This window comes from Panthera onca, chromosome D4 (assembly GCF_046562875.1).
Source record: "Panthera onca isolate mPanOnc1 chromosome D4, mPanOnc1 haplotype 2, whole genome shotgun sequence".
Lineage (NCBI taxonomy): Eukaryota > Metazoa > Chordata > Mammalia > Carnivora > Felidae > Panthera > Panthera onca.
In genome coordinates, this window is record NC_138351.1 from 18,382,373 (window position 1) to 18,400,412 (window position 18,040).

The following is an 18,040-nucleotide window of genomic DNA, read 5'->3' on the forward strand; positions in this document are numbered from 1 at the left end:
CTCACCACCGTGTCGATCTCTTCAGTCCTCCGCGAGGGGGGCGGTGAACGGACTCAAATCCGAGGAGGAAAGGGAGAGAAGGGGGTCAGGCCGCGACGCCGGGAGCTCTCCTCCCAGCCCTTTGGAAAGACTGGCTTTTGCTGCCCTGGACCCTGAGAGGTTACAGCCCGGAGAACCCGGCGGCGCTAGGACCTGGTTGGCGCCTGGCCGCGGCCGCTCTCCGGCGGGCGGAGGAGCGAGAGGAGGAGGGGGCTGTGGGAGAGGAGGGGTGGTAGGGGGGCGGCGGGAGTCATTTATGCAGAGCAGGCGCTGCTGCCATTGCCACTCGCACTCCCCGCGCGCCGCTCGGAGCCGGAGGGAGCGCAGGGAGCGAGCTAGCGAGCGCTCGGAGCCCGGGCCAGCAGAGGGGGCGCCCGGCCGCTGCCTGCACCGCCGCCTCCGCCGCGTTCCGGGGCCCGGGGAGGAGCGAAGGCTAGTCGGAGAGTCGGGAGCCGAGCCGGCGAGACCCAACTGCAGGAGGGCGCCCGCCCCGCTCAGCCGCCTCCTGCGCCGGAGCCGGGGAGCCCCCGCCGATCGCCCCGCGGGCCGGAGGGCACGGCGCGCAGGTCCCCGCAGCCCCAGGGATGGTCTAGGAGCCGGCGCCAGGCTCGCCGTTTGCTCCCCGCCGGGGCTCGCCGCCTCCTGCGGATCGCCCAGGGCTGCGCGCCGCGGCGGCCGGGGGCTGCGCGCCGGGGCGGCCCAGGCCGGAGAAGTTAGTTGTGCGCGCCGCTCGTGCGCGGAGTCAGCGAGCGAGCGAGGGAGGCAGCGAGGCGCCGGGGCCATGGGCTGGGGGAGCCGCTGCTGCTGCCCGGGACGCCTGGACCTGCTGTGCGTGCTGGCGCTGCTCGGGGGCTGCCTGCTCCCCGTGTGCCGGACGCGCGTCTACACCAACCACTGGGCAGTCAAAATCGCCGGCGGCTTCCCGGAGGCCAACCGCATCGCCAGCAAGTACGGATTCATCAACATGGGACAGGTAACGACGGGCTGGCCCAGTCCTTGGCCCTGAAGCTGCCGGGGCCGGGGGAGCCCCCAGCGACCCCGCGCTTCTTGCCCCCTCCTTGTCACCCCCCTTCCCCCTCTTCCAGATGTGCTCTTGCAGCTGTTGCCCTAACTCTTGAGCGATTTTCTCTCTCTCTTTCATACGCATACACACACTCTCTCTCCCCAAAGTTACCGGGGTTGGTTTTGTTTACTTGTGGGTTTTGTTTTGTTTCTTCTTCTTCTTCTTCTTCTTCTTCTTCTTCTTCTTCTTCTGGCCACCAGGGACAGGTAGGGTGTCTGGAAAAATCCAGAGTGTGCATACCCCCGTGGTGGTTTCAGACCCGACCGGGTCTTTTGACATGGAAAGTCAGGGAGCACTGGTAGATTGAGCTCTTTTGGGGGGTGAGGGGAGTGAGCACACTCCTTGCGGTTTCTGAGAGCCAGGGCAAGAAGGAGGCGAGGAAGGGAGAGCCTTTCCTGCTCAGACCTGAATTTAGCCCAGAAAGTAGTTTGCCCCTTGGGGGGTGGGGGGGGGGGGAAGAGGACCGCTGGGCGCTGGAGGAGTAGGAGGCGCGGGGACTGGAGCTGGAAGGGAGGAGGAAGAGGGAGGCGGAGGAAGGGAAGAGAGGGCCGGACCCGGCGTGAGCGCAGATCTGGGGAGAGACCTCTCGCTCTCCTCGCCTCTCTCGTGGGATCCGCGTGGGGGCTCCCGGAGCGGGGTCAGAAAAGGGGGTGGGAAACTTCCGACACCCGCCGGCGGGGTTCTGCTCTGGGAGAACCGCAGGTCTCCCCGCGGAGAGGGACGTGCGGCGGCGACGTGGGGCGAAGAGTTGGACAGGCAGACGGGCGCGGGGTTCTCGTGGGGTGCCGCTCCCGGGCTTAGGGCAGAGCTGCCCGGCTGGGGAACAATGAATTGAATGGTGTTATGCGGCTGATTGGAAGCGCAACAGATTTGGAGGCACCTCCGAGCTAACCGGTCTTGGCTTCCTCGCTCTCATTCCTGCTAGAAATGGAGTGGAGAGGGCAGTGTACGCGGGTTCCAGAAAGTGACCCGATCATTCTCCGCCCCCCCCCCCCGCCCGCCCCGCCCCAGTACTCACACCCCATTCACTCACTTCTCTAGGCCTGGCTGGAGAAGGGGGCTCTGGCCAGAGACCCTGCTGGGGGTGGGAGGCGAGGGTGATGGGTCACCTTTGCTGTAGACCGGCTTTTGGGACTGCTCCGGATGCACGTGTCCTGCCAGCGCGAGGGGAAAGGAGGCTGGCAGGAGGCTGGCGCAGCGGGGCCAAGAGAGCAGCACAGACGGTTTCTGATGTTGTGCTGCTCGTCCAGGAACGGGAGCCCTGGGGCGCAGGGACCCTCAGCTGCCTGGGCGATGCGGCACTGACTGAAGAGGCAGCTCTGCGATCACCGCATCTGGAAGGAGATAGGGAGCGCTGGGTGGGGGGCGGGGGGGGGGTTCAGGGGAGCAGGAGCGTGAGGTCTTGGGCTCTGTGGGTCCAGAGGGAAGACGCGTTCCAGGGAAGTCAGTCCTGTGGAGGACTGAAACCAGGGCAAGGGGCAAGGTCTGAGTCTCCCCCCCCCACCACGCCCCCCTGCGCATACGCGTGGGTGCGCCCCCGTCCCCCACCCCCGCCAACACCACCATAAGTATCCAACACCCCCCCCCCCCCCCCCCCGCCCCCCGGAAGGAAGGAAGGGAAGCCAGCCAGACTTTGTTGCCCCAGTGCCTGTCATCTTCAGGAGAATTCCATTCTAATGGCTTGTTAGGAGTCTACTGGCTTCTTGTTTCATTGGAAGAACACAGTCTCCTCTTTTTCCATGAGCTTCAAGTTGGGTGCTGCATGTGACCCTGGAATGTAACTGGGAACGCTTGTCAACGAAAGTAGCCTTGTTACCATTCTTTCCAGAAATGCATCTCTCAGGTTCGCTAACATGAAGCATCTCCTCCATAGGATACCTACTTAGAAAATAAGGTCTTGAATATAGACTTCTTTGGTAATCTGCAAAACGGTCGTTTTGGGTGGATACGCCTCCACATTCAGCAAATTGGAAAACCAGGACTCTGGAGAAGTTGATGCGCACAGGATCCCCGAGCTAGACGGTGGCAAAACTGTGATTCAGACCTAGGACTGTCTGGCCCAGGCCTACCCTGCATGAATTCCGCCTGGTAGGGTATCCCTCCCCATGGGAGGAACAAAGTAACACCCCCAATCCCCTGAATTCTGATTTAGTGGCTGAGTAGACTGGAAGCAAACCTTTAGTATTAACTCACAGATACTTAGTTCAAACAGACCTGGACTTCTTGACTCTGAGAAGCTTCATGACTTGTAAGGGAAGAAAAATACCTGTTTCTTTTTTTTTTTAATGTTTATTTTAAAAAATGTATATTTAAAAAATTTTTACTTTTGAGAGGGAGAGGGAGAGAGCATGAGTGGGGGAGGGGCAGAGGGAGAGGAAGACACAGAATCCAAAGCAGGTTCCGGGCTCTGAGCTGTCAGCCCAAAGCCCGCCACCGGGCTCGAACCCGCGAACTATGAGATCGTGACCTGAGCTGAAATCGGACGCTTAACCCACTGAGCCACCCAGGCGCCCCAGAAATACCTGTTTCTTAATGAACTCATTAAACAGAACTTAGATATTGCAGAGCCTGGCAGAGGAAGGGAGGGGATTTTTGTCACCGAAGGAACCCCCTTTGAACAAGCATTGCTGTGTCCTGTAACTTCTCAGGATTGTGTTTACAGAGGGCTTTTTAAGGGAGATCTGTGGCTTTTCACTTGTAAAATACGCAGAAAACTAGAAACACACATGACACCCAACACAATTTATTGTGGTTTTTACAATGCCTGTGAAGACATTAAGTGCTTTGAAAGGTTACAGGGGACCCCTTGAACTGATGCCATAACCGGTGTAAAAAGGTCAGCTGGTCTCACTGTGTAAAGGGTTCCCTCTGCAGATCAAAGGGGGGGTAACCCTATGCTAAGTGTTGGGGGCGCTAAATTGAGTTACACAGACAATATCATTGCACTGTAAGGGCCAAACGTATTTCTTATTCACCCTTTACTGCTCTGACCTTTTAACACGTTAGCCATCCTTTTGTTATTCTTTCTTTCCCTAAATAAACCAGTTGTGGTTCCACTGAGCAGTAACTAATTTGCAAATGTCTCTGGAATGTTCTCATGTTTTTTTACCCCAGTTGGGTTTGGGGTCCCACCTCATAGGTCACAAATTGGAACCGAGGCCTATTATTGTTTCCGAAGTCATTTAATATCTCGGTGGTCTCTCTGACATCTTTGGTATAATATTTTAGGCAGCTATTTTAGGTGGTGAATCTTCACCACCGTCGAGGTGCCATCGTGACGACTCGCAACTCCAGCGTAATGTTTTATACCGCATCTTAGCGCTTGGAAGTCACCCGAGGTAAAATTTCCGGCCTGGGGATTTCTGCGGAAAAGAATAGGTGTGCCTCTTGTGCTCATGAAAAATAGGATGTTTAGAGTTAACACAAGAGCAAGCAAGCAAACAGGCAACGAGGACACGCTTGGCTTCCCGGAAGGGAAGAATAATGAGGCTTTTCTTGCTTTTGGTTATAGAGATAGCATTGTGTTTTGGTAGGTTTTCCACCTCATGTTAGTGTTTGTGAATGGTCATGCCTTGAAAAGCTGCAATGATGCCTTATAATTAGCAGTAGCAGATGTTGTCATGTTGGCGTATGTCCTGTTTTGCTTGGTATTCGTGTCGGCCGTAGAATGCCCTGTCTTCCCCCTGAAAGCCTCTCCCAGGATCAGGTGTCCCCTGACTGTTGGCCTCACACCTGTGGCAAGGAGGCCTTGGTCCGGCCTCTGAATTGGGCGACGTGACCGATGGAACTAACAGTGTAGTTAGTGGTGAGAGGGTAGCAGTGACAGCAAGGAATCAAGACGCGGCATCACGTTAATCGTGAACCTTTGTTTGGACTAACCCTGCAAACCAGGGAGATTAATTTCTGGTTATCTGAACTCAGGGAGAAGGTCCCCGGTGAAGGCTGTTGGCAGCGTGCGAGAGCTGTATTTATCCTTCTGCGAATTGCATATAATCCTTGATCCCAAGCCGAGATTACCAGTAACAGAAAGCGCTCCTCAAACCATGTCACTTATCTTGAGCCAGATTCCGGAAGGATAAAGCCAGATGCAAGCAATACCGGGGAAATATTCTACCTGGAGTTCTCACTGAAAACAGTATGTATATATATATATATATATATATATATATATATATATATATATACACACACATACATATATACATATATATGTATGTGTATATATATATACACATATACATTATATACACACATATTATACATATATATGTATGTGTATATAATGTATATGTGTGTATATATGTATATATACATATATGTGTATATATATATATATATATATATATATATATGTGTGTATATATATATATCGGAAACTCCAGATGTCACTTACAAGGTCTTTGAAAGCAGGAAAGTGGGTGAATTTAATGGAGCCCCTGTTCCTTCATCTGTAAAATGATAAATCTCTAGATAATAGGCTGAGTTGACTGTGCATTGCTCAGCACATAGTTAGGCTTGCAGCGAAAGGTTGGTTGGGTCTGACTCTGAAATAAGTGAGATTCAAACTTTTATTTGGATAGGGAGAAAGGAAGACATTTTGTAAATGGGAGATACAAGATGTGAAGATCAGGAAAATACATTTTTAACGGCCGAGTAAAAAAGAGCTAAATCCGAGCTTTGTAGACAGGGAAAATGGTTTTCCATTTCAACGAACCATGTAAAACACCTTAAAAATAGTTGCTGTTGGGCTCTAAACAATTCTGGCTGATTTCCCGTGGCAATGCCTTCCTCCCTGGTCAATCCTGGTTGTAGCCCATTAAATATTACAGGATAAGCCTGCCGGAGAGATGGAAGACAGGGAGGGAAAATATCTGAAGACCAATTATTTTGTAAAGCCTCTTACCTTGGTACATTATGTTGGATCGCATCTGAATTCGTGTTTTAATTCTGAATGCAGTTTGCACGAAGAGAGTTAGAAGCCGCATTTCCCAGAGATCTTTGGCACGAGGAACTTTTGTTCAGAGATCTGCCAAAGGTCTCCCCCCGCCCCACGCCACTGCTGATTAGTTCTGATCTTCGGGCAATGTGGGGTGATCGAAATGGTGATGAGCGGTGGAGAGTGGGTTCTGGGTGCGAGTGGATGGCATTGCAAATACTGCTGGGTTGAATGGGACTGTGCTCCCCTAGTTGCATTTTTAGGCATGTTGTAAACAGCAAAATAAGTTGGTGTGGGAGTCCACCTGGCCTCGCACAGGGCAGCTCTTCACGCCCAAGAACCTCAGCCCTGACCTCTGCTAGCGACTCTCACATGCTGCGTTCTCATGAGCAGGAGAACCTTTACTGGAAAAAGCGATTCAGAGAGCTTGGCCTGATCACGGTGGACCTGTTGCATTAAACTCATAGGCAAGGAATGGCTTGTATGTGGCCGTTGGGATTTTCGGGGTCTGTTTGAAATGAAAAACTGCATTTTTGTGCACCCGAAGGCAGCTGAATTTGCCTTATCACTGTCTCTCATGAGCTTATATCCAGAGGTCCTAACCTTAAAGGTCAGCCAGAGAAGCAGGGTAGAGTGCTGGGAAAATGGCCAGCGATGTCTGACTCCTTGGTGAAGGGAGGGAGTCCTGACCCAGAAACATCCCCGGGGCAGGGAGGGGTATTTGTGTTGTCCGTTCCAGTTAAGTGAAACAGCGTCTGCGTTTTCCCCAAGGCCGAAGTGTCTCCAGGCAGTGCTGTGCCTTGGGACTTTATCACTTGGCGAACTCAGTTTGGATTCAATGACAGGGAAGGCTTTGGCTTCCTGGATGGGGAAAAACGAATGCTTACAGACCTTCATGCATGCTAGAAGATATGTATGCGCATATATGTACATGTGTACGGACACATGTGTGTATCTGTTAATTTTTACTTTCATCAAAGTTAAATTGCACGCAATTTACAGTGAAATTACTCATGCAGTATTCTTGCGAGTTTCAACAGATGAGATCTCTACATCTAAAGGTAGCAAGAAAGGGCAATCAATGCCAATAAACTCTTCAGTGTGGGTTAATCCCTGCAGGAAAACGGGACCAGAAAGAAAACAGGAGTAGGAGTCAGCAGCTTGGAGCGAAACTCTGGGGTTTTTTCTTTCATTAACTAACTCGGCCCTCATTGCCTCATTTTTCAAAGAGAGGACCCTAATATGTGCTCCAGCCACCTTGCGGGGTTGCTGTGAAATCAAGTGCCTAATGATGAACACGAATACGTCAATAAAATAAGGCATGGGAAGCATTGCATGATCTACAGGGGCTCCAAGGAGATTCAAAGGCTGCTCAAAGGAAAATAAGAGAATGCTCTGGTTAACGAAGGTTTCTGTAGTGGAGTCACTTGTGATTTTCTAGATTCTTGTGCTTGCCCGTGGAGATCTAGTGGGGGCGGAAGGAGTCCGTGTTGCTCCTGATCCCCCTTGCCCCCCCACTTTAGAGGACAGTGATAGCTAGACTGAGAGCCATGGACAGAGGCATAGAGCTGGGGCAATGGACCAGAAAATCACCCAGCTAGGGTTCCCCATCCCTGGGTTGGACAGCTTGGTTTATAAGGCATATACAATATGGAGATTGCAAGATTCGTTAAAGAGTCAAGATACCGTCTTTTTTTTTATCGAAGTATTATTCACATGCAATGTTCTCGTAGTTTCAGAGGTACAACATATCGATGCAACAATTCTCTACGCTCTTCGGTGGTCGCCCCGCGAGGTGTAGTCACTCTCTGTCACCCTACAACGTTATTAGAAGATTACAGACTCTTCCCGACGCTATCCTTTTACATTTGATTCAGATGCGAGCACGTGTAGGGAATAGCGGGAAATAAAACGGAAATGTAGGGATACGGATGGGACCGTTCTCGGTGCAAGTGTTGGAAACCCAAACTCCTACTGCTTGAGTAAAACTCGTAGGCAATCCGATAAGGAAGCGGGGACTCCGTTGGTGTAAACAGGTCCACGTGCCTTCGCGTGCGGTTCCGAACACAGAGGCTGAACCCTCTGTGCGCACTGGCCCTACCTGGCGTGTACTTTCTTCACGGCAAAACCTCCCCTGCCTGACCCAAACTGACATTAGTTGGGACATCGGTTCTTTTGTTTGGTTGCGGAACTGCGTGGATGAGTTTGATGATGAGGGTGCTGTCCTGGGTGCGGGTAGAGGGTGTGGAGACCACATTGCTCTGTGTGCCCTGCTGTGCTCTTCTCATCCGAAGGGTTCTGGATTCTGAAATGCATCCAGATCCAAGCGTCTTTAAAACGTGATTGTGAGTCTGCCCAGATGCAGATCTGGAGTACTGCTCGTGTCTGGTATTTCTCCTTTTCCCTGTGTCAGTAGCTTCATCCTCACACAGACCCTTGCCCCCAGGCAGCAATGCTCAGTTGATTCTTAGTACCTCCTTTACCTGCTGATGAGATGAACCCCTGAGAAAGAACCCCCGTTCTTCCCGGTGGGGTTATGTCTCCACTCATAAGCCAGTGACTTTGTCCACGGGGACAGTAGTCTGTTGGTGAGTCACCCTGGGTCACTTGGTCTCCCTTGAAGTAAGGATGTTGACCACTGATGGGCAACCCACCAAAACAGGAGAGGGACAGTTCTCCAAGGGAAGAAAGGATGCTGTTTCTAGAAGAAGATGTGGGACAAGAAGACCTCCTGCTCAGATCAGGTTATGTAAGGCCTTACATGCGTCGGTGAGGGGGTTTCCACCTTATCAAGTAGGATAAAAAATGATATTGAATTCCCCTGAGAAGAGGTAACAACCTACCGATTCAACAAACAGGAGACTCTACCATGTAATATGGAAGACGTTTTCTGCTTTCAAGGAGGTAGGACATTTTCCCTCATAGCTGTCATTCAGCAAGGCAAGTACTAACGGGGTCACAGGCAACCCAGTACGGTTCACTTGTGCCCGGGAGGGATCTGCTGGTATCCGTTTGCACAAGGAACCGGGGGAGGCAGAGAGGCTATTGTGTTGGTAAAGGTGCCTAGAAATGAATCAGAAGCAGATTTGGATCCTTGTCGAGGTGGATTCAATATGGCTTGATAACTCAATGGATGCGGGGGAGGAGGAGGAGGAGGGAGAGGGTGAGGGTAACTATAAAGTTTATCACCACGGGACCGGGAGCATGGGGGACCCGTGTACGGAACTGGGGCCGTCTGCGGGAGCATCTTGAGAACAAGGGGATAGGTTCAGCCTCAGTGTTGTGGGGAGACAGAAGGGCAGGCAGATAGGAGTGTCCAGGATGCAGAAGAGATTCAGGACAGGAAAGAAGCGAAGACGGGCACTCATCCACCTCCACGTAACTGAAGTTGGGGAAGGTGCATAGGATAGGTAAGGGGTGCAGCATGAAGAGGGCTGGCCGGGGGCTGAGGCTAGAGCCTTAAGGGAATGTATCCACTTAGGGCTTAAGGGCTAAAGGGAGCATTGAAGGCTCAGGGCGGCACCAAAGGTAGAGCCTGGAAGTCACGAGGACGGGTGTGCCCCTTTACAGGGTGTGCACTAGTGAAAAGAGCTGTGGGGAGAATCTAGCCTGTAAGAGCTGGAACGTGGCTTAAAGACTTGGTGGTGACGAGGCTCCCTGTGATCTTCGCGCCAGTGCTTGGTTGGACAGTGAGGGGAATTTAAGGATGTGGGGCGGTAGAGGAAACGAGTAGAGAAGGTTCTTACTGCACATCTGCCTACCTACCTACCTTCTTTCCCTGTCTCTTGTCTCATCAGTGCACCGTGGTGGGCGAGGAAGACCTAGGGTCGTAGGTCTAGAACCAAGAGGGTTTCAATCCTAACGCTGCTACTGCTTAGCTGGGGGACCCTAGGTGAGCATCTTAACCTCTCTGTGCCTCAGTTTCATCATGTGTTAAAAAGAGCCAATCGTATTTCCCTTACAGAATCATAAAAGTCGTTAGAATGGTGCCTGGCACCTACTACTTATTCAGTAAGTCTCTGTTATTATATCTTATTTTGTAATTTTTAAATTGTTTTATTAAAACTTTTTTCTTTCATGTTTTGAGAGAGAGAGAGAGAGAGCGCACAAGCAGGGGAGAGGCAGAGAGAGAGAAGGAGAGAGAATCCCAAGCAGGCTCTGCCCTGCGTGGGGCTTGATCTCACGAGTCCTGAGACCATGACCTGAGCCAAAATCAAGAGCTGGACCCTTAACCCACTGAGCCACCCGGGCGCCCCATATTGTTGTCGTTTTTTTTTTTTTTAACCAAGTTAAGCTCAGTTTCTATATACTGTTTCATCCTGTTGTTTTCACTTAATATTATACTGTGAGCCTTTTCCAATGTTACTAGATAATTTTAGACACATTTGGGTGACTGCAGAATTGAAGGTATCATATACTACGTTATGATTCGTGTGACCGTGTATCATATTTTTCCAGGCACATTCCTGGGCTATGCCTCACCCCCATGAAGTATTGTGGAATATCCCCCTTTATTTTCAAACATGTGTGAGTTGTGTGTGTGTGTGTGTGTGTGTGTGTGTGTGTGTGTGTAATTGCACATCTTTCTACTAGCTGGGAGGGCAGAGCTGTCCCTCTTTCTTGCGTGTGTCCCCAGCACCTTCTGTGGCATTGGAGAAGCACAGTGTGCACTTGGGATAGGAAATGTTATGTGGAGAGAAATAGGCTTGGAAGGCAGAGAACACTGGTGCCTTGAGACTAAAGAGGAATGCAGGACGAGTGGAGGTTCAGGGGAGTCCAAGTAGCAGGGGAAGGGAAGGGAAGGGAACGGATGTACAGAATAGCTCTGTCTCAATTGTCACCTCAGACGCACCTGCAGAGACAGGGGAGACCTGGGTAAAGTTGGCGTCCGGGTGCTCCCGTGGTTTGACACGCGTTAAGGAAATTCTGATAAGAAGCCGTAAAAAAGATGCGATTGTGCCACTTGTGACAACATGGGTGGACCTACTAGGTATTACGCTAAATGAAATAAGTCAGCCGGAGAAAGACAAATACCATATGATTTCCTCGTGTGTGGAATTCAAAAAAAAAAGTCGAATAAACAAATAAAGAAGCAGAACCAGACTTAGAAATACAGAGAACAAACTGGTGGTGGCCAGAGGGGAGGGGGGGGGGACGGGCAAAGTGGGCGAAGGGGAGTGGGAGGTCCAGGCTTCCAGTTGTGGGATGAATAAGTCGTGGGGATGAGAGGCACAGCATGAGGAGTGTAGTCAGTGGTATTGTAACAGCGCTGCGTGGTGACAGACAGTGGCTATGCTTGTCGTGAGCCCAGCTTAACCTGTAGACTTGTCACATCGCTACATTGGACGCCTGAAACGAATGTACCGTCACCTCTCAACTATACAATTAAAAAAAAAAAAAAAAGAAGAATCACCGATGAATGACTCTGCAAAGAATAGCCAAATAGCAAGGAGATCATTTGCTGCTGGTACTTAGTTATCGCCCCGTAAGTAGTGGTTGAATATTAATGAGTGAACAATGAACCAATCCGTATTGTTTTGTCTTTGGTCACGAATGCCCAGAAATCTGACATTAGAACAGGACCAAACTGGGAGTTCGAATTTGCCAGGGTGAGAGAGAAGGGAAAAGATCTGTGGGAAGCGGGGGGTGGGGGTGGGGGTGGGGGGGTGGGGAACGAATCCGATGGCTTTTGAATGCAAGGGGCAGGACCCCTGAAATGACACAGCACAGCGTCCTGGCTTTGAGGAGGGTGGAGGGGCCGAAACAGGACTGGTGGGTCAAAGGAATGGGGAGGACTTGGGGGCCGTGAGTGCAAAATAAAAACGGAGGGGCCAGTTGGACAAGACATCCCAGAGGGTGTTTGTTTGTTTGTTTGTGTGTTTGTGTGTTTGCTGTTTTGTAAGCTCCAAGTTAGAGCTCTTCTGCGGCATGCTAGGGTCCAAGGTGTGGACGCGCTGGGGAGCTGACCAGGTAGAGAGCAGGTGGGTTAGACAGCGGGTTAGACCGAGTCGACAAAGTGTGAGGCTGGGATGTTGTTTGGAATGGTTACCAGCTTGGGTAAGATGAGGCTTCCGTGTAATCGTGCCAGCACACCTTCCAGGCAGGTGAACGTGAGGTGTGCCCCATACGGCCATTCTCCTTGGATAAATTCAGGTGTTATCTCTGCTTTACACATCTGTGCGGTACTATTTGCACTCCAGGTCCTGTGTCAGCTTAACGGATAAAGACAGCCACCTGGGTCACTGCTTTCAACTCCCAATTGTGTCTTCCTGTGTTTGATGTAAAAACTGCAGATTGCATTGGACGCTGAACATAGAAGAATGTAGACAGAGAATGTGAACCCAGCGATAATCCTTAAGGATGATCTTTAAATGGTGTATATCTTGGTACATTTCATGTTTGCCTCCACCTTGAGTTGTCACGTAACCCACTTCCATTATAGTAAATAATTATACCTATGAGTTATTCTCATGTCATGTGTTCTGCCCTTTACATTATTTATAGAGTGTAATGAAGCTGTGTGTTCCAAACGTGTCTTTTATTTATCTTAATCCAAACTTTATTGCCCTATAGGAATAGCCATATATAATTTTTAATTTTTTTAAGTTTATTTATTTGTTTATTTTGAGAGAGAGAGAGAGTGAGAGAGCATGAGTGGGGGGGGGGGGGAGAGAGAGAATCCTAAGCAGCCTCCTTGCGGTAAGCACAGGTCCCGACACGGGGCTCGACCCCCAAAACCGTGAGATCGTGACCTGAGCTGAAATCAAGAGTCGGACGCTCAACCTACCGAGCCACCCAGGCATCTAGGAATATACACATATTTTAAAATATATGTTTAAAAAATTATGTATATTTTGCTCTCTATTTAATAGATAATACTTTTAGATGGCCCTGTGTAATATTAGATTAATCTTGTTTGCATTTGTATGTCATCTGATTGTTAATATAGGGTTAGCATCACAAAGGAAGCATTAACATTTTAATTTGATCTGTGCATTATCTGAGAGGTTAATTCTGTCTTGGGAAAATTACAGTGTGAATACCATACCAGCATTGAAACTAGTTAAGATTTATTAAAAGCAAGTCCTTCCCTGCTGCCTTTCCCTATGTGTGTGTGTGTGTGTGTGTGTGTGTGTGTGTGTGTGTGTGTGTGTGTGTGTATACACGCCATATATATCTGTATTTGTACTAAGTACTTAAGGTCTGATATTTTTGTAATAAGTACTTAAGGTCTGGTATTTCTCTACTCTGAGGAGCTCTTACAGCTGTAAAAATATCCTGGCTCCCCCATGTCAATGTTCCCAGGCCTGTACCTTGTTTTTACTAGTGGACGTTTCTCAACCAAAATAAAACTGGGCCGCGCTCGCTAGTTTGAATGCAGTGCAGGGAGGGAGACACTTCCAGGGCCTTTAACCTCGTAAGCAAATATCCATAACTGTAAGTGTAGAAGTTTACTGCATCCCGGGCTGTTCTACTTGTACTTAACTAACACATAGATTTGTTTCCTGTGTGTGTGTGGAATCTCATTCATCAATTTCAAAGTTTTTCAAGAGAAAACTAAATTGTAGTCCAGTTAGGATTTATTAGCAGCCCAGCTTCCAGGAAAACCTATTTTCTTTCTTTTCTTTTCTTTTCTCTTCTTTTCTTTTCTTTTCTTTTCTTTTCTTTTCTTTTCTTTTCTTTTCTTTTCTTTCCTTCTTTTTTCTTTTCTTTTCTCTTTTCTTTCCTTTCCTTTCCTTTCCTTTCCTTTTCTTTCTTTCCTCCTTTCCTCTCCTTTCCTTCTCTTTCCTTCCCTTTCCATTTTTCTTTTCTTTTCTTTTCTTTTCTTTTCTTTTTTTTTTTTTTTTAACTGTGGGCCATCTTTCTATTTGGTTAGTGCTCCTCGGCCAATTTACCAAATGCTACATTCTTTGAATTGTTGTAGGATGATGTCATTGCTCAGTTGGACAACACTGAGAACCTGTGAGCAAAACTCAAGGCAGGAAACAGGTGACTTCCCTTCCCCTGTGGGGCCTGCCCTGCCGCTAATTTGCCACATACTTGGGAGCTGATCATAGGCTTTCTGTGTCTTCAAGGGTTCGTTTTATACATTGCTTTATTTATTATATTATTTTTAAAGTTTGTGTGTTTGTGTGTTTGTTTATTTATTGAAAGAGACAGAGCATCTCAAGCAGGCTCCATGCTACCAGCACAGAGCCCGATACGGGTCTCAGTCTTGCAAAATGTGAGCTCATGATGTGAGCTGAAATCAAGAGTCAGACGCTTAACTGACTGAGCCACCCAGACGCCCCCATTGCTTTATTTAAATATTAGTTATCGAAGGGCATCATTAAGGTGAAAAGACAAACCACAGAATGGGAGAAAATATTGGCAGACCATACCCGATAAGAGCGTTATATCCAGGATATACACTCAATAATAAAAAGACAGATAGCCCATTTAAAAATGGGCATAAAGGGTCTGAACAGACAGTCCTCCCAAGGAGATGTATGAATGGACAATAAGCACATAAAAAGATGCACAACATCAGGGAAATGCAAATGCATTTCACATGCACGGCGAGATGCCAGTTCACACTCCGTTCGATGGCTGTAATCAAGAAGACAGTTAATCACAAGTGTTGGCAAGGATATGGAGCAACTGGAACCCTCATACACGGATGGTAGAAATGTAAAGCGGTACAGTCACTGTTGCAAAACCGTCTAGTGGTTTCTCGAAAGGTTAAACATAGAGTTGCCATATGACCCAGTATTCCCACTCCTCACTATATGCCCAAGAGAAGTGGGAGCACTGTTCACACAAAAACTCCAAAAAGTGGAAACAACCCAATATCTTTCGATGGATGGAAGGATAAATGAAACATAGTACATCCATACACTGGAATTTTCTTTTGCAATCAAAATGAGTGAGGTCGTGATACATGCTACAAAACGGATGGACCTTGACAACAACTATGCTATAATCAGAAGAGCCAGTCACGAAAGGCCACATATTTTCTGATTCCGTTCTTAGGAAATGCCCAGAATAGGCAAATCCACAGACGCCGGAGGTAGGTGAGTGGTCACATGGGGCTGGAAGAGTTGGCGGGAATAGGGTGATGGGTGTGGGGCTTCTTTTGGCGGCGAGGAAAATGTCCTAAAATGGATCGTGGTCATTTTGACGCAACTCTGTGACAATCCAAAAGCATTGAAAGGTCTCTTTACCGTAGGTAATGTGTACAGTATGTGAACTGTGTCTGAATCCAGCTGTTAAAAATAGTCGTAGAATACTTATTGTTTATCAGCCCTTCTACTGGGCACAGCGCTTCTACATTTGTCATTGATAAGGTACCTGCTCACATGGAGCTTATGTGATAGTGGGAGGGGACAAGCCGTAACTCAGTAATGCAATGGAGAACATAATTGCAATTGGGAATGTGCTGTTGGAAGGCAAAACACGATGGTAGAGTAAAAGCGACCGAGGTGGGGAGGAGTCCTGTAGACAGGCTGGTCAGGGAGGCTCACTGAGGAGGACACTCTGGAGGCCGAGACCTGAATGTTAAGAAGAAGCCAACCACCTGGAGGTCTGGGTTGGGACCGGGTCCTTGCAGAGGAGACGGCCAGTGCAGCATTTCCTAAAGAACCGAAAACTGCTGGTATAAAAAGATTCTGGTTAACAAGAAGCGGTTGAACTTGAAGTTGGAGAGGATGATCTTATTAGTTTTGTTTTTTTTTTTAATTTCTTTTTGAGGGAGGGAGAGAGAGAGCGAGTGAGCGAGCAGGGGAGGGGCAGAAAGAGAGGGAGAGAGAGAGAATCCCCAGCAGGCTCCTTGCTGTCAGCACAGAAGAGCCCAACACGGGGCTTGAACCCGCAAACTGTGAGATCGTGACCTGAGCTGAACTCAAGAGTTGGACACTTAACGGAGTGAGCCATCCAGGGGCTCCAAGGGGAGAATGATCTTAGAGTGTATTTTGGTGATGACATTTTCCTGTTCAGAAGCCACCAGTAGCTCCCATATCCTACTGTGTTGAAACACACTTCTTCTCTGGGCTTTTTGAAGGCTTTTGAAGAGATAGGAAATCCTCTCTCTTTTTGAAGGCACGTCTCAACGTCCCCTCTTTGCTATACCTTGCTCTGAAGGTATAGGTAAAACTTAGGTATAGTTTGCCCAAAATACTCCTGGGGAATTTAATACAGTTAAGCTTGTTTTTTTCCCCCTTGGGGCATTTCATTAGTATTCTGTAGCACGTAGCACGGTGCCTTGTTCTTTATAAGTAACGATTAAATATCAGTTGAGTCCCAACGTATTTTATAGACATGCAATGTATATAAAGTGAACAATAAATCTGAATATTGGAGAAAAATTGCAAAAGAATTCTACCACCCCGTGAATCAAGAAGGCTAACGGTGCATCTTGTATTCCGTAAAGGACTGTGTGGAAAGAGCAGTGATCTAGGATTGATGAGTCATTTTGTGTGTGAATCCTACAGTCCATCACTTCCTGGGAACTAGCCTAACCCTTATCTTTAAGTGTTTCAGCCCTCGGCATCATCAGCAGGGTCATTCCTTCTGGCTTTGACTTCCATGGAAATTCTTCACATGAGAGAGTACACAGTGTGACATTATCCATGAGCTAAGTCCCAGATCATCCTAGGGTCCGGATGGTTTCTCCATGGATCCTGGAGAACCTCAGGCACCCTGCTGGCTGTAATCATCTTCTTGGGGTGGCCGTGGGCCCCTGTGTCTGTTGGAGCAGTGGGAATGGCACCGAGAGGTCCCGCAGCGAAAAAAAGTGGTCAGGAGGAAGGGACCGCTTCAGATCACAGGTACATTTTTACCGTTTGTGTGGAATCAGTGGGAGTAGCAAAAGGAAGCAGATTTGGTGCGTAGGAAAGTCTAAAGCTTGGGATAATGTAAGCAGTAGAATCTGGTGCTGGCCAGACGCTCATGGCGGGGCTTGCCTGGATTGGCCATTTTGAAGGACCTAAACACGAGTTATATCAGCTCGAGAGGAGAGATTGCAGCCTCTGGGACCAGCAGACATAAAATTAAGCCCCGGAGCTTAGTCCTTAAGGAGTGGCTTCAGAGATATCCTTGGAGATAGGAAGTAAACTCAAGACAAATAGAGCAAATATCCATTGGGAGTTAACTCCATTATAAAAGGAATGCTCTTACTTGAGTGACGTGGCCAGACACCAGTGTCTCATTCTAGCTGGGTCTCCCTATCTGACCTTTTCCCCTTTGATCAGATCTGAGCATCAAATGACCAGTCCTTTAGGCCTAGACAGGGGGAAGGGTGAGTTGTTTTCTGGGTCAGATGAAAGGGAAGTGTTCTCAGGCTGTATACGGTTCTAGAGTAGAACTTTCCTCCTCCTCCTCCTCCTCCTCCTCCTTCCCTACTCTAAACATAATTCAGCCTGAACACTTTGCCATTCTTTGCACAAGAAGTGCCATGCCCTGCTTTTCTGAAGCCCCCTACGGCATTCCCACTGCCTGGACATCCTCATGCACCATTCTCACTGGTTCCGCAAAGCCCTTCTCAGGTGGTATTTCCTCAAGTGAAATGGCCTGTGGCTAAAACTTCCTTCATTTAAACTCTCATTGAAATTTATATGCTTCTTTTTCCTGGCATTTGACATATTTAGATTGTATTCATTGTATGGGGGTGTGTGTGTGTGTGTGTGTGTGTGTGTGTGTGTGTGTAATCTCTTTTGCTAGATAGCAATCGCCTTAAAGACAGGATGTGGTTTTTTTTTGGTTCATTTTTGTCCTGCATATGGTCTCTAGAAGAGCGCTGTGCAGTTAAAATGCCCTCAGAAAATTATTCTGAAAGGGATAGTTGGCTGTGAGTAAATAAAGGCGGAGGGTAAGTCAACACTGCAGTGGACATCGGTATGGTCCACTGAAAATTTCTGGGTGTCCTCCTAGCCATGTGATAGGATTGTACCTCCCTACTTTGGGGGATAAGGGTAGCCATATAACCGATGGAATTGGCCAAGATGGAAATGTCGGATATGTGAGCA

General features: G+C 48.6%; 1 protein-coding gene across 4 annotated transcripts in view; it reads left to right on the forward strand.

Moving 5' to 3' along the window:
• The first annotated feature begins 257 nt into the window (after positions 1 to 257).
• Positions 258 to 18,040, forward strand: part of PCSK5 (proprotein convertase subtilisin/kexin type 5) — a 450,831-nt gene continuing 433,048 nt past the window's right edge. The window contains exon 1 of one of the 4 annotated variants that reach the window (XM_078436932.2): positions 258 to 1,012. In XM_078436932.2, the coding sequence (XP_078293058.2) occupies positions 296 to 1,012 (717 nt within the window). In that variant the 5' untranslated portion in view covers positions 258 to 295. The remainder of the gene's footprint in view (positions 1,013 to 18,040) is intronic. The other 3 variants (XM_078436933.2, XM_078436934.2, XM_078436935.2) reach the window with 3 other exon arrangements.